A 23,708-nucleotide genomic window follows, 5' to 3' on the forward strand; every position below is an offset into this window, starting at 1 on the left:
AAACATGGCGGTTTTTATGTTACTTATGAATAAAGATTTGCTTGGACACTTCCTGTGCCGGATCCCATCTTCCTTTTCTGATTGGCTGAGGATTTTTCAGCTTGTTACATCTGTGGAACTTTAGTATTATTACCGTGTAGAAAAAGGGTAAATAGGAGGAGGTGGTTTAGACGAGTGCCCCCAATGCCAAAAGCGTTATAAACAGCTTTACCTTTGTAGCAGGTTCTTTTTAAGGGGATCCGGCGCATTATTTATTACATTTTTTTTATTTAATTTTTTTTTTATTTGTTCTGGTTAATTTTGTTCTTTGTAGATGGAAGGACAGAATATAACAAATCTATAGAACCTCACATATCCTTCCAAAACATACAGTGAAAGCCTTTTTCAGGCTATGATTTCCTCCTCACACGGACATCATGTCTTGTCCACACATGTGCCCACAATTGTGTCTTAGTCCTTGGACGCCACCACCCCAGCAAGTTGTGTTTGGGGAACCCCTCAAAGGGGTCTTCTTGTAGCTTGGCCCTTTCAAAGGGCGCCATGTTGGAGCCTTGAGGTCACGTAAGAATTGCATCGCAGGGGCCAGTGTTAATAATATTAAAAAGTGCTTCCGGTGGACCTGCCAAACGTCCCTAAATTACAATAATACAGTACTAAAAATATAAATTTGTAAAAACATCTCACATGTACCATTTCAAAAAAAAGAAATATGTCCCCTTGTTTTTAAAGTATTTTAAACTATCCGACAAAGTTCATTTTCAAGGAAAAACCTTAAAAACTATTATAAATATTTATAGGAAAAGGCAGCCACGTTCTCGTTGAAACTGGGGAGATATTTGCTAGTTCTTTTCCTCATGTAGATGCACACCACAGTCAGCAGGACGAGCGCAAGCAGGGCGACTCCAAGGAGCACAGCGATGATAATGGTGGCAGTTTTCCACCCGCCGTCCTCTGTGAGTGTCGAAGGTTGCGCTGTAGACGGCGGAGTAGAAGGTATTATGGAGTTTGCTGCAAAAGAAAGATTCATTAATAAACAGATGAATATATTTCAACCTATTAAATGCAGTAAAGGGACTCTCAAACTTTTGTAACTAAACCATAACCAGTGTACATGCCCACCTTTAAAATTATTTGCCTTCTCTCTCCAGCCCTCTACTTTCTCCTCCTCTTTTTTTCCGCGTCCCACTCTCTCTTTTTCCCCAATTCTTGCTCGCTTCTCTGTCAGTCCTCTCCATTCTCTCTCCACCCCTAATCTCTCTATCCCCCCCCCCGATCTCTCTTCTCCTCACCCCTTCTCTATCTTATCTGGTAAAGAATTAAAACAAGGGATGACACTTGACAGACACCAGCTGGCAAGGCAGGAAAAAAAATGCAAACATTCCAAAATCATTATAATTTAAATGAAAATAAATCAATTATTACTCTCATTTAGTTGAGTACATAGTTTCTGTGGCATTTTTGTGGGTTTTCTATACCCCCCCAATTCGTGTTAAAGAAACTATTATGTTTCTTATTTTATAGGTCCAATCACAAGAGGCTAATCAATGATTCAGTCCAATATCTACTATTGTTTTATATTTATCCTGCACAACAACGACAGAGAATGATATAAAAGTATATATTTTATATACTATATTATATTATAATAGACATTTACCCTTCCCTCCACACTATTCTCACACTCAAGCTGTTATCTTGGTACCGACCTAAGACTCATAATATTTAATTCCAATACTTCATACCTTCTGTCCCATCCCCAACTTCTCACCCTCTTCTCTCCTTTCTTCCCTTTTCTCTCCTCTTTCTCCCTGTTTATCCTGTTCTCTCTCTCCCATCTGTCTTCGTCCCTCTCCCTCCACTTTTCCCCACAGTTGTTATTAGTTACATTGGACCACCACCTCTCACACTCACCTTGTAGACTAATTTCTGTATCATTGGATACTGCGGCTTTCAAGGCTTCACTTAATTTGCTCCGCATTGTGGCGTCATCAATGGGCACTGATGAATTTAGTACTACAACGATATTGGCCACCACGCTGCCCGGACGGAAACCCACGACGACTATGTCTAAGCTGGAATTAGAATCCACCCTGGTTTTCATGTTTGCGACAAGCTAAGGAATAAAAAAAAACAGAAGTTCAGAATATATTGACGTATGTCTTTGGTCCAACAACAGCAACAAGTAGAACGGGTAATAGTATGTACAAACGCATGGCTATGGACCATTGAGAAAATGATGATTAAAGAAAAATATATATTTAGTGCATATATAGTGTCATGGAAAACTAGCAGGTAATCCTAAAGGGACAATCCCTCGGCCGACCCTCATAGGGCCAACGAAAGCATCATAGAGAATGTTTGCTGAAAAAGGTCTCTATATGATGACTTAAAGCTGCTATTCCATCTACCTCAGCTGAACAAAACATTTGACCTTAGCGGATCTGTCATAGTATTCTTTCCTCTATAAGGTTAATCACCTAAAATCAACTCAGAAACTTTAAATAATCTTTTTTTTCAGCCTCTGCAGCAACAGCCAATCATTGCCTGATTTTGTGTCTTATGACAATTACGGTAAGTGTTCCCGACAATAAATATGCATGAGACAATATTTGACATGATTAAACAGCTATATTTGGGAAAGGTTTGGGCATTCAGTAGTAGTAAGATTGATGAGTCTAATACTAAATTTAGTTATAAAAAAATACTACATTCCGGGTAAGTCGGTGGAACAGCCCCTTTAATACTTTTATAATTTAATGCAGCGTTAGAAGCATGATTTCTAGAATTGTTGAAAGCTCAGACTCAGGTCAGGGATTATTTTTGATGAAAACTATTTTCATGACTCATTTATAATTTATCAGGCAATTCTTAAATCTCAAGTTGTTGCTATTGAAACTAAAAGGTTTGTTTAAAGTCACTGTTTTCCTTTTTGGCGATCAAACAATAAGAGAACGAAATAACAGATCTGCTAAGTTATGTTTGTTTAATCTGTGAAAGTTCAATTAATGCACCTTTACTAACCTTCATACCTTTGTTAGGTATCTTGCCTATAGCCTGGTGACCATACCTGGGAATGCCACAAGAGGGCAGCACTTACCAATATTATATATATATATATATATATATATGTATATATCTATATATATAGATATATAGATATATATATATATATATATATATATATATAATATTATTTTTTAATTTAATTTTTTACCATGAATAAGCAGTAGTGGAACCTGATAAATATTTTCCTTAAAAATAAAATCATGCTGACCCTCTTTCCTGTCTACTAAAACTTGTATAGGCAATTAAGAGATTTTTTTAAAATCATTTTTATTTTTTAAATCCATATATATATGGATTTAAAAAATAAAATAAAAATGATATATATATACACACCCGAAATCAGGTAACACCGAAATACCCTATTTATTTTAAAACAATAAAAAAACAAATAGCAAACTAGCTATAATCAGTTTTCACTAAGAAGGACACAAGGCATTATTACATTTCTATTTACCTAGGCTGTACTTTTGGTTAATTAGGAATATATAAATTGTTAATGATGTGAATGGCCCCCCCATGCATCACAAGCATAAGCATGAATAATTGGTAGCATGCCCCCCTAAACCATGACCCCTTCCGCTTTTATATACACAGCATTCTATACGCTTAATAATTTACTTACGTCTTGTGTGAATTTCTTTGACAAATTTATATAATTTTGGCTCGAAGAGTTATACAGGTCTGCAGTAAAATTCCAGGACTTGAATGTGATCTTAACAAAAAAGGATTGTTTACCTGAAACACAAATGGGGATTAGTTGAACATTTTGTCGGCAATAAATCATCTGATTTGCTTCAAATTGAGATGTGTGATTTATATATATATATATATAGATATATTTATATATATTTATAATGTACAGTTAAAGAAAACATGTTCACGATGAAATCACATTTGCCAAACGACTATTAAAGTTTAGGACTACCAGTGTTGTTTCTGGAGGAAATAGTTCCCTGTCGGACACGGTCAGTGATAAAAGCGTATTTTGCTTTACCGCTCACAGGCAAAAAATAAAAATACATTATTACAACTGAAAATGTGTAATTTTATTTTCGCATTTTAATTACTAGTTGTACAAACATTGATGTTTTAATATACAACTAGTGGAACCACTAATATTTATGTGTTGTATCAAAAATAGCCGCCAACCGTGTAAAAGAAATTGGCGGCCATATTGTTTCCAAGGCAAATTCAGCTGGGTTGGCTTAAGTGGAACAAGTCGCAGGTTCACTAAAAACTAACTTGACTGATAACTCCTGATTTCATGTGAATGTAACTTTTCTTTTTTGGCTGCCAAATGTTCAGGGTAGAGCGTAGCTCGAAAATGGGCAGAACAAACACAGGGTGGCCATGCCTGCTTTTAAGGCTCTCTCCTTTTAATACCTTGCTTTTGTGTTTCATTCTTTTTTTCTATGGAGTTTTTTGTAATTTATTTTATTTTGTTTTTATGGATATTATATATATATATATATACCATATATATATATACCGTATATATATATATATATATACAGTAAACATATGTATATATAGATATATATATATTATACATCCATTGTTGAAAATATAAATATGCTTGCAAAAAGCGATGCTTTGTACACTTACTTGAACATATGAAGTCTTTGGAGGTCGTACACGAGCTGGGTTGGGAGCAGAAGTTGCTGCTGTTGAAGCATCCCACAGCCGGATCTGTAAGATAGATATCGCAGGATTGTTGAGTGACATTTGACACACTCGTGTTGAGATTTGCTACGCACCAAGGACCTTTCCAGTAAAAACGTGACGGTGAGGTATTGGTGGATTATATGTCTGCCGTATACAGCCCAGCCCTACATGGCCGCCCATATACTCATGTAATAAAAAGCAGTAAAGCTGTCGGACAGACATAGAGGCTGAAATACTGAGGAACAGGTTAAAAAAAAGGGTTGGGTTAAATGGCCACTATATAACGGTCCGCACTAAAAAGTTACCCAACGTTTTTTAGTGAATAAGTCTACTTCTACTTTAATATAACATATTAAATATTAACATTCTTAACATTGGACAACTGAATGTCCCGGACACTATAGAATAATGTGCATTGCAGTTACCAGAAACAAAAGATGCAGCCCTGCTGCAGCAGCTGCCCTCCTCCCCCTTTGCCTGGCTGTCCTTGCCACTGATTGGCTGCCAATCAGTGGCAGGAGAGTGCTCCCATTTGCACACTGGGGTCTGAACAGACTCCAGCCACAGCGCTGCAGCTGACTTGAGATGAGTTAAATAGGCTGAACGCGTCTCCTTCAGGGCATTTGGCTAGAGGGTGGGGAAAAGGGGGCAAATGCACATGGGGGGATTCCGCAGAACCCTTCCATCCATATGCAAAAGGGGACACCACGAAAATGTAAATGAACCACACAGCATTAAAGTGCATTTAATGGCTGGACTGTCCCTTTAAAGAAATAACGTCGTATTTGGTAAAAAAAAAGTTACGATGTGCAAATTTGGTGATTACATGCAAGTTTCATGTTGGGGTTGCTATAGTATTCCCAGTAAAATCTGGAAAAGGGGCACATTATAAGAGATGCGCAAAAACTTCGGACACTGGAAGCACGCCAGGAATTAGGTGACCCGCCTATGGCAAGAGAATTATTATTATTACAACATTCTGGCAACTGTATGAATCGTAACCACACAAAATGAAACCCCTTTGTTGCATTACAAAGGGTTACAAATGCTTTTGTTGAACAAACTCAACAAATAAGGCTTTCTGTGGGAATTCCGAGCCGGGCACAATATAAGGAGGGATATTTACATAGTCCCACGATATGTAAATATATATATATGTGAAAAGCAACAACGGGATGGAATAAAAACAATGCGGCAGAAAAATACAGCCACAAACAATGAAGTGATTCTTAACACAATGATATTTGCCGATATATGTTTCTATTTCTATTCGATTTTTTTCCAGTTAGACATCAGATGTAATCCTGTAGTCAACAGAGAAGACGGTATCAGCCTAGACCTTTTCCATGACCGAAGGGCATGCTAAAAAGAATCGGGACTTTTCCGGTACAAATAAGTGTTTCTACATACACAGTTTGATCGGGTATGGTTCCTGAAAGACAATGGCATGGTTCCGTTGGGTGGATACATTGTTCCAAAGATGTTACATGTGGCCTGGACGTAGTCTGACCAAGGCTGACTAGGACTAGGGCAGCAGTGCCAGGGAGGCAGCAGCTCCTCTGGACTCAGAACCTGTGGCAGGTCAATCTATCGGGTGATCAGGTTCCACGGACAATGTGGATCAGAGATCTCCGTGGTAACCGGTCAATATACGCTATGGAGCACTGTGCCTAGCCAGCATATCCCGGCACTAAACAGAGAGGATAGTAGCGGTGAAGGGAGGTGACTGGGGCACTAGCCTAGTCTTGACCCAACCAAGAAATGTCTCCGATGAGTGCGATAGACCCAGCTCATTTAACCAGTAGGCATGCCTCCTAACCAATGGTGGATGTTGAGGATCGTGGGCCAGGTGAGGAGATCCTTTGCTACAATTGCTTATACCAATGGAACCACCAATTTATGTGGTATGTGGTTGCCATTGGACAGCACCGTCAACCCGCCATGATAATGGTAAGAGGTTGGAAGACCTAATTTACTCATAATGATTTAACAGTTACTGCAAGAATAATATCACAAAGGCTTCTTGTATGATAGGTTGATAAATTAATGCTCTGCGCAGATTGTTTATAGAGGTTCTGCAGATAAGGGCTCGGTATAAAATGCAGATACATTGCGCTGTAACGTTCTAGGTTAAGGAACTTCGTGTTCTTTCTGCTTTTAATTGTAAATCACATAATCCACACTAAAAAAAAAGTCAATTTACTTAAAGCCTGCAAATTACAGCGTTTCGTTGCGAGATTAAACGCTCCTGAATACCCTATAATTACCAGCTATTTACTGACTCTGCTTAAAGGTCATGCCGCGGTATTAGAATTCCCGCTGTGTGCATTCTCTGAAATGAGACGGCTCACGGAGAACTTCCGTTAACAGCCGTGAAAAAAATACCCAAATCTTTTATTTAACCCTTAAGGCCATTGCATTGTGAGCCCCGTACATGTGCGGGATTTGTCGTGAAGGGGTTAAAGATAAAGAAGAATATATTGTTGCTGAGTTTAAAGCGCGCATCTAAAGCTCTTTAAAAATGCACCTGCTATGCAGTCACGGTCTATTTGCTTTAGATTTGCTTTAGTAAATACCCCCCCATTGTTCGCGCCCCCAGAAAGCCGATTGAGACAGGATTTACCCGAGCATTGTCTCCCGGGGTTGGTGACGTTGTTGTCCTGCATTCCTGGGTGGCACTGACATTTGTAGCTCCCCTCGGTGTTGATACAGGCAGCCAGGGATGAGCAGGTGTTACCGCTTGGCGACTCACACTCGTTTATATCTGTAAAGAAAGCCAATTCATACAACTTCCGTTAGGAGAACTTCCGCTAATGTGTCGAGTCGGCAGCGTCTTGGGCTAAAACAGCCGTGAAAAAAATACCCCAATTTTTTATTTAACCCTTAAGGCCATTGCATTGTGAGCCCCGTACATGTGCAGGATTTGTCGTGAAGGGGTTAAAGATACAGAAGAATATATTGTTGCTGAGTTTAAAGCGCATATCTAAAGCTCTTTAAAATGCACCTGCTATGCAGTCACGGTCCGAGCGAATGCGATGAAAGGATACGTTTTTTTTTAACGTGACAATGGCTGTGAAATAAGATTTGCTTTAGTAAATAGCCCCCCTATTGTTTGCGCCCCCAGAAAGCCGATTGAGGCAGGATTTACCCGAGCATTGTCTCCCGGGGTTGGTGACGTTGTTGTCCTGCATTCCTGGGTGGCACTGACATTTGTAGCTCCCCTCGGTGTTGATACAGGCAGCCAGGGGTGAGCAGGTGTTACCGCTCGGCGACTCACACTCGTTTATATCTGTAAAGAAAGCCAATTCATACAACTTCCGTTAGGAGAACTTCCGTTAATGTGTTGAGTCGGCAGCGTCTTGGGCTAAAACAGCCGTGAAAAAAATACCCCAATTTTTTATTTAACCCTTAAGGCCATTGCATTGTGAGCCCCGTACATGTGCGGGATTTGTCGTGAAGGGGTTAAAGATAAAGAAGAATATATTGTTGCTGAGTTTAAGGCGTGCATCTAAAGCTCTTTAAAATGCACCTGCTATGCAGTCATGGTCCAAGCGAATGCGATGAAAGGATAAGTTTTTTTTAACGTGACAATGGCTGTGAAATAAGATTTGCTTTAGTAAATACCCCCCCCCATTGTTCGCGCCCCCAGAAAGCCGATTGAGGCAGGATTTACCCGAGCATTGTCTCCCGGGGTTGGTGACGTTGTTGTCCTGCATTCCTGGGTGGCACTGACATTTGTAGCTCCCCTCGGTGTTGATACAGGCAGCCAGGGGTGAGCAGGTGTTACCGCTCGGCGACTCACACTCGTTTATATCTGTAAAGAAAGCCAATTCATACAACTTCCGTTAGGAGAGCATCCGTTAGAGCTCTAAAAGCAGGAGGAACGAGCGCATTCCCGCAAATCCAAACATTCTAAACCAACACAAGAGAAACAGACAGGGAGAGAAGAGACAGGAGATGGGAGAGACATTGAAATACTTAAAGGGATTTAACAAAGTACGGGCTGAGATGGAATAGAAGGAAGTTTCACTTTACTGAGAGGGTGGTAGATAAGTGGAACAGGCTCCCAGTAGAAGTGGTAGTAGGTAATACAGTGAGGGTATTAAACATGCGTGGGATAGACATACAGCTCCTGAATCTAAGACGGGACCAATTAAGGTCTTTACAGCAGGAGAAACGGGGAGACTAGACGGGGGGGGGGGTCTGATCTGCCAGCACGTTCTATGTTCCAGTGTTTCTCTTGCTCACCTACACACGTGATTCCAGGAACTGCTGGGCTGGTATCGTTATACCCGGGTAAACATTGGCATGGATGTAACCCAGCATTAGGTGTGCACGTCGCATATTTCGAGCAGCTATTTAGGCCGGGGTCGCAGCTGTTTCTCTCTGCAGAGACAAAGAATAACATTAAAAACAACTGTTGTGTAAATAAGCTTTACATCGTGAGCACAGATCATGGAACATTTATTTTGTGTGGCAGAAATGTAAAAAATCTAACAAAAAATATTTGATATGTTCTCATTATGTGAGATTTTCTTACTATTATTAAAAAAATTCCACATTTACATCTGAGTATTTAGAAAAAAAAGAGAAAATTTGAAATTCCATGGCATATAACTATACAGGACTTTGTTTTATATTGCTGTATATGAGACAGTCCCTCTTTGCACCCCAAAACCATCTGCACCCTGATGCCTCTCTTTTCTAAGAGCTCAGAATGTTTGCTGGGTATGAGGGTATCGCAGGGTTCTACAGCCCTGATAATGTGTATAGAAACAGCAGGAAATCGGTTTATAAATTAAATTGTTGAATAAAATATATTGTTGTCTTTTTCTAAACAACAAAAAGTGCTATCACAAGGTCACAAAGTATTGATAAAGCCCCACCCATAGCCACACCCCCTAACCAAATCTGGCCCTCTTCATAATAATAATAATCAGACATAAAGAAATATATGGGTACAAATAAAAAAATATATATATATAAAAATAATTTATCAGTAAAAAGTAATGAGTAACATTTCACCATTTAATAATAATAAATGACGAGTTACGCATAAAATTATTACATAATAATTATAAATTATATAATAATAATATATGGAAAAAAATATATGCGTAAAAAAGTCACAAATAATATTTAACAATATAATAATAATAATAAATGATGAGTAATGCATAAAAAATAGCATTATTACATAATAATTAGTATTAATTATACAATAATAATAAAAATAATAATATATGGAACACGTGTTACAGTTACAAGTAACCCCATGCAAACAAATAATTCCATACCTTGGACTATATATTTGTCTATGGTGAGGGCTGTACTTCTATTTAATGCGTCTGTAAATATGTTAGTTACATTTTGCTCTGTGAAATTATTGGCTGTGTTGGTAATAATGTCATGATCCACGATGACACTTCCATTTATAAGACTGTTGATAACAACACGCATTTTATTCAGTTCTTGAAGACCGGGAGGAAGATTTTTTAGTATCTGCAAAGTATAAGAAAAATAGAAATAGAATGTTTAGGTTTTTTTGCTTCTTACACTAAATTGAACATGTGGCAGTAATTTGGGAAAGAAATGGATATAGCATTATTTCTAGAAAATTGAGTCTTTGGTTGAAGTTCATGGTGGGACATACATCCAAAGTCTTGGTTTAGTCCATCTCTCCTGGACTCCTAAGTCTACAGTCCCTGGCAGCCTCACTAAAGAAGAATGCATATTATAGTACCTTATGAAAACTTTAACATGCATTCTATAAAACATTAGGAAAAAAGTACTTGCCTTAAGTGGAAGCTGCAGCTCCAGAGCCTCCTCTGTGGCTGAACGATTCTCGGACTGGCGGTGAGTATATCATGTGCAGGGACATGTGTTCGCCCAAACTCATCCTCTGCACAGAAGATAGCTGGTGGGGTGCGAGTAAAGGGGCAAATGCATATGGGGGGATTCTGTAGAACCCCCATGCCACTGCAGGGGCATCATGTAAATGTAATGGGACCTCTCAACTATCATATACCGTAAAGCGCATGCGATGGCTGGAACGTCCCTCTAATGGTGTTGTGATTTGTGGGGCTTACCTCGCTTGTAAAGTTAGCTTCAAAATCCTTGTATTCGTTGCTACTTTTATTGCGGTATTCTTCCTTGAAGTTCTGATTCGTTATCCGAACTGACGCATTAAATACTCTTCCCACTGTTGGGGGACAAAATTAAAGATTTAACTAAATATCAGATTTGCCAAGAAATAAATCGTCATTATTAAACACTGACAGTAGCTAAAAGAGCCGATATAGTGAATATGAATTTTAACATAGATTGTGAGCTCACAAGGCGTTCATCTCCACCTGTTGGTCTTAACGTGTGTCTATTTTGTATATTCTATATATAATTTTAATATAACATTTTTTTTAAAATATTACTTTAATTTTAATGTTGCTGTGTTTTCACTTCCATATATATATATATATCATCTTTGTTTCCTGAATATTTACAGCACATCGCTTTGTGGTATATTTATCATTAATTTAAAACAATGCAGAATTATTTCAAAAAATACTTTAGGGGCATCGGACAAAAAAATAACAACCAATATTAACATCCTTTTAAAAAATGGATTCATTTATTTATTAGATTATTTATTTTTGCTGCCTTCGATATCATAATCAGATTTTGAGGAATTCCACATATTTATTTGGAACTCCATAATACTTATATTGTTTGCCTTTCAGTCATGTGGAGGTGCATTTACTTTACAAAAATATTGGTTATGGGCAAAACTATATATTCTTCCTTTTCTCCTATATTTAAACATTTTTTCAAAAAATACCGTTAGTATTTTTTTAAATTGTATTTATTTATTTATTTTAACTTTTTCTTAAGTCCCAAAGCCATGTTTGATGAATAATGATCGGTGAAAATTACCTAAGCAGGGAAGGGCTCAAAGTGTGAGTACAAAAATAATGTGAAGAAAAGCGTTTGAATACCATGAAGACAGCGTTATTCTAAAAAAATGTCATTTGGTTCTGTCGGTAATGGAGTTTTTAAATTTATTTCCTTGCTTTGGATAAACAGAGTTAATTCTAAATGACTATAATGAGCAAAAATTATTTTCCCATTTTTATTGAGGGATAAAAAATAGAGCGGGAAAACTGTACCTATGCATTGTCCCGACAGGAATTTAATTCAAGAGAAACAATGTTGTTTTATGACTCTTTTTATGAATAAAAATATTCATATATTAAAATAAGGGTTGGAATATTAATCTTGGGTTAAATAGAGTTTTTTGTATGTGAAATATATATTATTTATTGGTGTATTTAAACCATCAGTGATGAATATTGAATTTTAGCATCTTAGCGGCAGATAATTCTTACCTGTCCTGACAGCTAAGGTATAATTCGCATTTTGAGGGCATGAAATTTGTTGGACTACAACTTGATATGGAAAAGAAGGTAAAAGTTCTGTAAATGTCACTGGGCCGGCAGACATTTCTTCCTTTACAGAAGTATTGTCCTTCAGCAATATTACTTTATACATTGCTTTGTCTGGACCTCCTTTAGCAATCACTTCCGATTGGATCACATCACTGGTAAGTTTGTTTAGTCGCAAAGAGACTTCTACTTGACCTGTGAATATACGTAAATATATTGATTAATATTTTAATTTAGATACAACATAATCAATAAAGGGAATTATTGAACTGATTTTTAACTTACTACACGCTGAAGGTGCTGAAGAAGTTGAGGTGGTAGTTGTAGTGGTTGTAGGGGTTGTAGTAGAAGTTGTTGAATTTGTTTGACTGGTTGTTGATGGGATGGTGATGGCGGTGGATACATTTGATTCTTTGGTTGTGCTATTAATAACACCAGGGATAGTTGCTGTGATTGACGTATTCACTGCTGTACTTCGAGAAGTTGAGGCGGTAGTTGAGGCTGTTGTCGTAGCGGTTGTTGAAACAAGGTTTTCTGTGGGAATTCCAAGCCAGGCACAATATAAGGAGAGATATTTACATAGTCCCACGATACGTAAATATATATTTGTGAAAAGCAACAACGGGATTGAATAAAAACAATGCGGCAGAAAAATACAGCCACAAACAATGCAGTGATTCTTAACACAATGATATTTGCCGATATATGTTTCTATTTCTATTCTATTGATTCTTAACAAGATTTTTTGTACTTAGACATCAGATGTAATCCTGTAGTCAGCTAGATGTGCTGCAACCAATGACGGATTAACATGACACTCAATCCTGTTGAGCATACCCAAGGATAAATAACATAAAATAAACTAACGACCAGAGCCGGCCTTAGGCGTTGTGGCGCCCTGTGCGGACTACTCCTCTGGCGCCCCTCACTACCCCCCTTCTCTGCCCCTTCAAACTACCCCCCTCAAACTACCCCTCCCCTCTGCCCCTTCAAACTACCCCCCCCTCTGCCCCTTCAAACTACACCTCCCCTATGTCCCTTCAAACTACACCCCTCCTGCCCCTTTAAACTACACCCCCCTCTGCCCCTTCAAACTACCCCCCCCCCACTTACCTTGTTGCCGGAGTCCTTCGGTGAGAGCGGGAGGCATCCGTCCTCTCGCTGTGCCGGCATTTCATGTTGAGGGCCGGAATAGTCCGGCGCTCAACATGAGATGCCGGCGCCGCGACGGAGTCACGGAGAGTAAGGGGCGCCCCTGCCCGGGACTTAGATTAAAGCATCGTTTTTTTATTGTTTTTTTTTTTTTTTTAAACTTTGTTTAACATGAATGATGTTAAATAAAGTTTAAAAAAAAAAAAAAAACGACGTTTTAAGTTAAGTCCCGGGCAGGCGCCCCTGCTACCATGGCGCCCCGTGCGGTCGCACAGGTCTCACACCCCTAAGGCCGGCCCTGCTAACGACTATGTAAACATTACATAGAACATAAAGTGGTAGCGTGACCATAACCAGATCCTAGTCCATCAAGGATCGAGGGCCCCGAGGCTCTGGCGCAGGCGTAAACCATACTGAAAGCTACTGGCGTCTATGAAATGCACAGTAGCCCGACTTCACTCTCCCAGGGATGAACCATGCGTGAGATAGACATACGGCTCCTGAATCTAGGACGGGACCAATGAAGGTCTCCTTAGCAGGAGAAACGGGGAGACTAGGTGTTTCTCTTGCTCACCTACACACGTGATTCCAGGAACTGCTGGGCTGGTATCGTTATACCCGGGTAAACATTGGCATGTATATGACCCAGCATTAGGTGTGCACGTCGCATTTTTCGAGCAAACGTTTAGGCCGGGGTCGCAGCTGTTTCTTGCTGCGGAGACAAAGAATAACATTAAAAAACATTTTAAAAATTCCTCTTTGTAGTTATAGAGACATTTGGTCTTAAAGGGGCTCTGTTGTGTAAATAAGCTTTTCATCGTGGGCACAGATCCTCCCCTGATGCCCCTCTTTTCTATGAGCGCAGAATGTTTGCTGGGTATGAGGGTATCGCAGGGTTCTACAGCCCTAAAAGCCCCGATAATGTGTATAGAAACAGCAGGAAATAGGTTTATAAATTAAATTGTTGAATAAAATACATTATTGTTTCATGCAAACAAATAATTCCATACCTTGGAATGTAAATGACGTTGGGTCTATGATGAGGGCTGTACTTCTATTTAATGCTTCTGTAAATATGTTAGTTACATTTTGCACTGTGAAATTATTGGCTGTGTTGGTAATAATGTCATAATCCACGACGACACTTCCATTTATTAGACTGTTGATAACAATACGCATTTTTCCGGAGTTAATCAGTTCTTGAAGACCGGGAGGAAGATTTTTTTGAACCTGCAAAGTATAAGAAAAATAGAAATAGTATGTTTAGGTTTTTTTGCTTCTTACACTAAATTGAACATGTGGCAGTAATTTGAGAAAGGAATGGATATGGCCCTATTATTTCTAGAAAATTGAGTTTTTTGTTGAAGTTCATGGTGGGACATACAGCCAAAGTCTTGGTTTAGTCCATCTCTCCTGGAGTTAAGATGTTGATATATTTTAAATCCTAAGTCTACAGTCCCTGGCAGCCTCACTAAAGAAGAATGCATATTATAGTACCTTATGAAAACTTTAACATGCATTCTTTAAAACATTAGGAAAAAAGTACTTGCCTTAAGTGGAAGCTGCAGCTCCAGAGCCTCCTCTGTGGCTGAACGATTCTCGGACTGGCGGTAAGTATATCATGTGCAGGGACATGTGTTCGGCCAAACTCATCCTCTGCACAGAAGATAGCTGGTGGGGTGCGAGTAAAGGGGCAAATGCATATGGGGGGATTCTGTAGAACCCCCATGCCACTGCAGGGGCATCATGTAAATGTAATGGGACCTCTCAACTATCATATACCGTAAAGCGCATGCGATGGCTGGAACGTCCCTAATGGAGTTGTGATTTGTGACGTCTGATACATTGTGTCCAAGTGCTGAGAAATGTTGGCCAACGATGGCTCTCCCATCAGGGTTGGCTTTAGATTGTGCTTTTGGGATAAATCCTTATTTCTTTACGTGGCTGTCGATGGGGCTTACCTCTTTTATAAAGTTAGCTTCAAAATCCTTGTATTCGTTGCTACTTTTATTGCTGTATCCAGGCTTGAAGTTCTCATTCGTTACCCGAACTATCGCACTAACTACGTTTCCATCTGTTGGGGGACAAAATTAAAGATTTAACTAAATTAATCAGATTTGCCAAGAAATAAATCGTCATTATTAAACACTGACTACTGATTTGGAATAAGGAGAGAAAATGAAGCTAAAAGAGCCGATACAGTGAATTCTGCTCCACCTGTACTAGTTGGTCTTAACGTGTGTCTATTTTGTATATTGTATATAATTTTAATGTAATTTTTTTTTAATATTACTTTTAATATAATTTTAATATTGCTAGTTTTCATTTCCATATATATATATATATTTACAGCGCATCGCTTTGTGGTATACTTATCATTAATTTTAAAAAATGCAGAATTATTTCAAAAAAGCACTTTAGGGGCGTTGGACAAAAAAAAAAACCCAAAACAATATTAACATCCTTTTTAAACAAATTAATTAATTAATTAATTTTTTTCCCTGCCTTCGATATCATAATCAGATTTTGAGGAATTCCACATTTTTATTTGGAACTCCATAATACTTATGTTATTTGCCTGTCACGTGGAGCTGCATTTACTTAAATAGTTTTTTTTTTTTAAATGACAAAAATATTGGTTATGGGCAAAACTATACATTGTTCCTTTTCTCCTATATTTAAACATTTTTGCAAAACATAGAAATTTTTTTTACTTTTTTTTTTTTAAACTTTTCCTTTTACTTAAGTCCCAAAGTCATGTTTGGTCAGTGATTAATAACGATCGGTGAAAATTACTCTGCAAACAAAACCTAAGATGATTCTTGCAAAACAACTTTGGTCAAGAAAACACTCTTATCAGGGAAGGGCTCAAAGTGTGAGTACAAAAATAACGTGAAGAAAAGTGTTTGAATACCATGAAGACAGCGTTATTCTAAAAAAAAATGTCATTTGGTTCTGTCGGTAATGGAGTTTAAATTTATTTCCTTGCTCTGGATAAGCGGAGTTAATTCTAAATGACTATAATGAGCAAAAAAAAATTTTTTTATTGAGGAATAAAACAAATTACTTTTAGATGTTATACTGCAAAAATTAGAAGGTTGGAATATTAATTTTGGGTTAAATAGATTTTTTTTGTATGTGGATTTATCTAAAAAAAAAAAAAGAAAATCGATATTATTTATTGGTATATTTAAACCATCAATGATGAATATTGAATTTTAGCATCTTAGCGGCAGATCATTCTTACCTGTCCTGACAGCTAAGGTATAATTCGCATTTTGAGGGCATGAAATTTGTTGGACTATGACTTGATATGGAAAAGAAGGTAAAAGTCCTGTAAATGTCACTGGGCCGGCAGACGATTCTTCCTTTACAGGAGTATTGTCCTTCAGCAATATTACTTTATACATTGCTTTGTCTGGACCTCCTTTAGCAATCACTTCCGATTGGATCACATCACTGGTAAGTTTGTTTAGTCGCAAAAAGACTTCTACTTGACCTGTGAATATACGTAAATATATCGATTAACATTTTAATTTAGATACAAAATAATCAGTAAAGGGAATTATTGAACTGATTTTTAACTTACTACACGCTGAAGGTGCTGAAGAAGTTGAGGTGGTAGTTGTAGTGGTTGTAGTGGTTGTAGTAGTTGTAGTGGTTGTAGGGGTTGTGGTAGAAGTTGTTGAATTTGTTTGACTGGTTGTTGATGGCATGGTGATGGCGGTGGATACATTTGATTCTTTGGTTGTGGTACTACTAACACCAGGTGTAGTGACTATGATTGATGTATTCACTGCAGGACTTTGAGAAGTTGATGTGGTAGTTGTATTTGTAGTGGCTGTTGTCGTAGTGGTTGTTGAATTTGTTTGACTGGTTGTTGATGGCATGGTGATGGCGGTGGATACATTTGATTCTTTGGTTGTGGTACTACTAACACCAGGGATAGTTACTGTGATTGACGTATTCACTGCTGTACTTTGAGACGTTGAGGCGGTAGTTGTGGCTGTTGTCGTAGCGGTTGTTGAATTTGTTTGACCGGCTGTTGATGGCATGGTGATGGCGGTGGATACATTTAATTCTGTGGTTGTGGTACTACTAACACCAGGAATAGTTGCTGTGATTGACATATTCACTGCAGTACTTTGAGAAGTTGAGGCGGTAGTTGTGGCTGTTGTCGTAGCGGTTGTTGAATTTGTTTGACCGGCTGTTGATGGGATGGTGATGGCGGTGGATACATTTGATTCTTTGGTTGTGGTACTACTAACACCAGGTGTAGTGACTATGATTGATGTATTCACTGCAGGACTTTGTGAAGTTGATGTGGTAGTTGTATTTGTAGTGGCTGTTGTCGTAGTGGTTGTTGAATTTGTTTGACTGGTTGTCGATGGCATGGTGATGGCGGTGGATACATTTGATTCTGTGGTTGTGGTATTACTAACGCCAGGGATAGTTGCTGTGATTGACATATTCACTGCAATACTTTGAGAAGTTGAGGCGGTAGTTGTGGCTGTTGTCGTAGCGGTTGTTGAATTTGTTTGACCGGCTGTTGATGGCATAGTGATGGCGGTGGATACATTTGATTCTGTGGTTGTGGTACTACTAACACCAGGGGTAGTTGCTGTGATTGACGTATTCACTGCAGGACTTTGAGAAGTTGAGGCGGTAGTTGTGGCTGTTGTCGTAGCGGTTGTTGAATTTGTTTGACCGGCTGTTGATGGGATGGTGATGGCGGTGGATACATTTGATTCTGTGGTTGTGGTACTACTAACACCAGGTGTAGTGACTATGATTGATGTATTCACTGCAGGACTTTGAGAAGTTGATGTGGTAGTTGTATTTGTAGTGGCTGTTGTCGTAGCGGTTGTTGAATTTGTTTGACTGGTTGTTGATGGCATGGTGATGGAGGTGGATACATTTGATTCTTTGGTTGTGGTACTACTAACACCAGACGTAGTGACTGTAAATGACGTATTCACTGCAGTACTTGTAGTAGAATTTATACTAATAGCTTCTGATGGTATGAGCACGGTTGTGGCTGTGGTTGTTACTTTGCTTGGCATTACTGTGGATGCAACAGCGTCTGTTCCTAATGAAGATGTATCAGAGGAAAATGTACTGCTGGGAAAATTATCTATAATCGTGCTTTCTGTTCCTGTCACTGAAGGTGTAGATGTAATGGACACAAGTGGGGAAGAATGATCTACTATTTCACTTGTTATAATGGTTTCTTCAGTTATAGTGGGTCCATTTGAGGTATAAACGGTCACTGTTTCACTATGTGGAATTTGAGTGGTAAATACTGTAGTTCCCGGTAAAATGCTTGATCGCGAATCACTTGTTGTATTTTGTTCTGTCATTGGGGATGTTCTATCAAAGGGAGTCTCAACAGCCGAAGATGTTAATCCAACCGCACTGGTACTCAATGGTATCTCAGTGGTTCCAGTGAAATCTGTTGGGTTTATTGTTGATGATTCTGATGTAGACTCCATAAAGTTTAGTGTCTGTGTTTCAGTTGGAAGATTACTAGTCATAGATGAAGCACCAGTACTTATATTGTCTTCTGTGCTAATGAAAAAGGTGTTTGGAGATGTAGCTGAAGGGGTTGATATCCTCTGTGTTGAACTGGTTTCTCCTGTTGGGTTAGTTAATGTTGGCATTACTGTGGATTCAACAGCATCTGTTCCTAATGAAGATGTATCAGAGGAAAATGTACTGCTGGGAAAATTATCTATAATCGTGCTTTCTGTTCCTGTCACTGAAGGTGTAGATGTAATGGACACTAGTGGGGAAGAATGATCTACTAGTTCACTTGTTATAATGGTTTCTTCAGTTATAGTGGGTCCATTTGATGTATGAACGGTCACTGTTTCACTAAGTGGAATTTCGGTTGTAAATGCTGTAGTTCCCGGTAAAATGCTTGATTGCGAATCACTTGTTGTATTTTGTTCTGTCATTGGGGATGTTCTATCAAAGGGAGTCTCAACAGCCGAAGATGTTAATAAAACCGCACTGGTACTCAATGGTATCTCAGTGGTTCCAGTGAAATCTGTTGGGTTTATTGATGATGATTCCGATGTAGAGTCCGTAATGTCTAGTGTCTGTGTTTCAGTTGGAAGAGTACTCGTCATAGATGAAGCACCAGTACTTAAATTGTCTTCTGTGCTAATGAAAAAGGTGTTTGGAGATGTAGCTGAAGGGGTTGATATCCTCTGTGTTGCACTAGTTTCTCCTGTTGGGTTCATTGATGATGATTCCGATGTAGAGTCCGTAAAATCTAGGGTCTGTGTTTCAGTTGGAAAATTACTCGTCATAGATGAAGCACCAGTACTTAAATTGTCTTCTGTGCTAATGAAAAAGGTGTTTGGAGATGTAGCTGAAGGGGTTGATAGCCTCTGTGTTGAACTGGTTTCTCCTGTTGGGTTAGTTGATGTTGGCATTACTGTGGATGCAACAGCGTCTGTTCCTAATGAAGATGTATCAGAGGAAAATGTACTGCTGGGAAAATTATCTATAATCGTGCTTTCTGTTCCTGTCACTGAAGGTGTAGATGTAATGGACACTAGTGGGGAAGAATGATCTACTATTTCACTTGTAATAATGGTTTCTTCAGTTATAGTGGGTCCACTTGATGTATAAACGGTCACTGTTTCACTATGTGGAATTTGAGTGGTAAATACTGTAGTTCCCGGTAAAATGCTTGATCGCGAATCACTTGTTGTATTTTGTTCTGTCATTGGGGATGTTCTATCAAAGGGAGTCTCAACAGCTGAAGATGACAATCCAACCGCACTGGTACTCAATGGTATCTCAGTGGTTCCAGTGAAATCTGTTGGGTTTATTGATGATGATTCCGATGTAGACTCCATAAAGTTTAGTGTCTGTGTTTCAGTTGGAAGATTACTAGTCATAGATGAAGCACCAGTACTTAAATTGTCTTCTGTGCTAATGAAAAAGGTGTTTGGAGATGTAGCTGAAGGTGTTGATAGCCTCTGTGTTGAACTGGTTTCTCCTGTTGGGTTAGTTGATGTTGGTATTACTGTGGATGACACAGCGTCTGTTCCTAATGAAGATGTATCAGAGGAAAATGTACTGCTAGGAAAATTATCTATTATCGTGCTTTCTGTTCCTGTCACTGAAGGTGTAGATGTAATTGACACTAGTGGGGAAGAATGATCTACTATATCACTTGTTATAATGGTTTCTTCAGTTATAGTGGGTCCATTTGATGTATGAACGGTCACTGTTTCACTAAGTGGTATTTCGGTTGTAAATGCTGTAGTTCCCGGTAAAATGCTTGATTGTGAATCACTTGTTGTATTTTGTTCTGTCATTGGGGATGTTCTATCAAAGGAAGTCTCAACAGCCGAAGATGTCAATCCAACCGCACTGGTACTCAATGGTATCTCAGTGGTTCCAGTGAAATCAGTTGGGTTCATTGATGATGATTCCGATGTAGCGTCCGTAAAGTCTAGTGTCTGTGTTTCAGTTGGAAGATTACTCGTCATAGATGAAGCACCAGTACTTAAATTTTCTTCTGTGCTAATGAAAAAGGTGTTTGGAGATGTAGCTGAAGGGGTTGATATCATCTGTGTTGCACTAGTTTCTCCTGTTGGGTTTATTGATGATGATTCTGATGTAGACTCCATAGAGTTTAGTGTCTGTGTTTCAGTTGGAATATTACTAGTCATAGATGAAGCACCAGTACTTAAATTTTCTTCTGTGCTAATGAAAAAGGTGTTTGGAGATGTAGCTGAAGGGGTTGATATCCTCTGTGTTGCACTAGTTTCTCCTGTTGGGTTTATTGATGATGATTCCGATGTAGAGTCCATAAAGTCTAGTGTCTGTGTTTCAGTTGGAATATTACTAGTCATAGATGAACCACCAGTACTTAAATTGTCTTCTGTGCTAATGAAAAAGGTGTTTGGAGATGTAGCTGAATGGGTTGATATCATCTGTGTTGCACTAGTTTCTCCTGTTGGGTTTATTGATGATGATTCCGATGTAGACTCCATAGAGTTTAGTGTCTGTGTTTCAGTTGGAAGATTACTCGTCATAGATGAAGCACCAGTACTTAAATTGTCTTCTGTGCTAATGAAAAAGGTGTTTGGAGATGTAGCTGAAGGGGTTGATAGCCTCTGTGTTGAACTGGCTTCTCCTGTTGGGTTAGTTGATGGTGTCATTACTGTGGATGCAACAGTGTCTGTTCCTAATGAAGATGTATCAGAGGAAAATGTACTGCTGGGAAAATTATCTATAATCGTGCTTTCTGTTCCTGTCACTGAAGGTGTAGATGTAATGGACACTAGTGGGGAAGAATGATCTACTATTTCACTTGTTATAATGGTTTCTTCAGTTATAGTGGGACCATTTGAGGTATAAACGGTCACTGTTTCACTAAGTGGAATTTGAGTGGTAAATGCTGTAGTTCCCGGTAAAATGCTTGATTGCGAATCACTTGCTGTATTTTGTTCTGTCATTGGGGATGTTCTATCAAAGGGAGTCTCAACAGCCGAAGATGTCAATCCAACCGCACTGGTACTCAATGGTATCTCAGTGGTTCCAGTGAGATCTGTTGGGTTTATTGATGATGATTCCGATGTAGACTCCGTAAAGTCTAGTGTCTGTGTTTCAGTTGGAAGATTACTCGTCATAGATGAAGCACCAGTACTTAAATTGTCTTCTGTGCTAATGAAAATGGTGTTTGGAGATGTAGCTGAAGGTGTTGATAGCCTCTGTGTTGAACTGGTTTCTCCTGTTGGGTTAGTTGATGGTGGCATTACTGTGTATGACACAGCGTCTGTTCCTAATGAAGATGTATCAGAGGAAAATGTACTGCTGGGAAAATTATCTATAATCGTGCTTTCTGTTCCTGTCACTGAAGGTGTAGATGTAATGGACACTAGTGGGGAAGAATGATCTACTATTTCACTTGTTATAATGGTTTCTTCAGTTATAGTGGGTCCATTTGAGGTATAAACGGTCACTGTTTCACTAAGTGGAATTTCGGTTGTAAATGCTGTAGTTCCCGGTAAAATGCTTGATTGCGAATCACTTGTTGTATATTGTTCGGTCATTGGGGATGTTCTATCAAAGGGAGTCTCAACAGCAGAAGATGTGACTCCAACCGCACTGGTACTCAATGGTATGTCAGTGGTTCCAGTGAGATCTGTTGGGTTCATTGATGATGATTCCGATGTAGAGTCCGTAAACATTGTTTCAGTTCCTGTACTCAATATTTCTTCAGTGCTAATGTAAAAAGTGTTTGTAGCTGAAGTAGTTGATATATCATATATTGAGCTTGTTGCTTCAGTTGGATTCATTGATGAAGACATTGACGAAGACTGAATAGTGTCAGCTTCTGTTGCTATTTCAGTTGGAAGTGTACTAGTGATGACGGCAGAACTGAATTGTTCTTCAGTACTAGTGAAAACTGAGTTTGGAGAGGTAGCTGAAGGGGTTGTTATTTCCTGTGTTCCACTTGTCCCATCTGTTGGAGTCATTGCTTGAGTGGTAAAGTCTGTCATTTCCGGTAATGTGCCGGAATGTGAATCGCTTACTGTATTTTGTCCTGTGATGGGAGACGAGGTAAAGGTCTCAACACCTGAAGATGTCAAATCAACTTCACCTGTACTCAACGGTTTCTCAGTGGTTTCAGTGAAATCTGATGGAATAGTTGATGATAACATTGATGTAGAAGCAACAGTGTCTGTCCCCAAAGAAGATACATCAGAGGAAACTAAACTACTTGTATATATGGTTTCTGTTGCTGTAACTGGGGGTGTAGATATTGTTGACATGAGTGGAGAAGAATTACCTACCATTTCACTGGTGGCAATGTTTTCCTCAGTTGGACTTGTTACCTCGGTTGGATTAACTGACGATGACATTGTTGGAGACTCATTCGTATCTGTCCCCAATGGAGATGTTGCAGAGGATAATGTACTACTGACAAAAATATCCGTAAATGAGCTTTCTGTTACTGTACCAGTTGAAGACAATGAGATGGGAGGAGATGAATTGTCTTCAGAAGGACTGTTAGTATCAGTGTTTTGTGTAGAGTCAGAAAATGGTAAGACAGTGCTTACCATGGAGGTGGATATTTCTGAGTTTGTTTCACTGACCTTATCAGTTGTTAATGAGCTTTCAGAAAATGGATCAGAAACCGACGACGATGTCTTATACTCCGTTGTGTCAGAATTAGACGGAGACACACTGGCGTATGCACTGGTTTCCCTTCCTGTTGTCGATAACCCATCAGTGACCATATTTGTGGTTGTACTAAAAAGTGGATCAGTACTTTCGGTAGAATCTGATGAGGATGTAGTAAACGATACTTTGTTCGTGGTATCTGAGTATTCACTGTTGGCAGATACCGTGGTGGAG

At 38.9% G+C, this 23,708-nt stretch overlaps 1 protein-coding gene across 1 annotated transcript; it reads right to left on the reverse strand.

The window, feature by feature from the left end:
- Positions 1-265: 265 nt before the first annotated feature.
- Positions 266-20,464, reverse strand: LOC128472528 (serine-rich adhesin for platelets-like). The gene is made up of 16 exons (XM_053454415.1): positions 16,912-20,464; positions 16,570-16,821; positions 15,284-15,396; positions 14,333-14,552; positions 13,897-14,034; positions 10,821-10,933; positions 10,528-10,581; positions 10,029-10,233; positions 8,980-9,117; positions 8,405-8,545; positions 7,880-8,020; positions 7,355-7,495; positions 4,672-4,755; positions 3,689-3,801; positions 1,912-2,113; positions 266-1,008 (listed from the first exon to the last, which is right to left on the reverse strand). The coding sequence occupies exons 1-16, from the start codon at positions 20,231-20,233 to the stop codon at positions 782-784; spliced, it is 5,604 nt and encodes a 1,867-aa protein (XP_053310390.1). The 5' UTR covers positions 20,234-20,464; the 3' UTR covers positions 266-781.
- Positions 20,465-23,708: the final 3,244 nt, after the last annotated feature.

This window comes from Spea bombifrons, chromosome 2 (genome assembly GCF_027358695.1).
Source record: "Spea bombifrons isolate aSpeBom1 chromosome 2, aSpeBom1.2.pri, whole genome shotgun sequence".
NCBI classification, from domain to species: Eukaryota; Metazoa; Chordata; class Amphibia; order Anura; family Pelobatidae; genus Spea; species Spea bombifrons.

Excerpts from the sequence above, each read along its gene's own strand:
- LOC128472528 (XM_053454415.1), bottom strand. The coding sequence starts at position 20,233 with ATGACTAGTAATCTTCCAACTGAAACACAGACACTAAACTTTATGGAG. Across the intron at positions 16,822-16,911 it reads TTCAGCACCTTCAGCGTGTA|GTCAAGTAGAAGTCTTTTTG; the intron begins GTAAGTTAAAAA and ends GTATATTCACAG. Across the intron at positions 10,582-10,820 it reads AAGCTAACTTTACAAGCGAG|TCCGAGAATCGTTCAGCCAC; the intron begins GTAAGCCCCACA and ends ACTCACCGCCAG.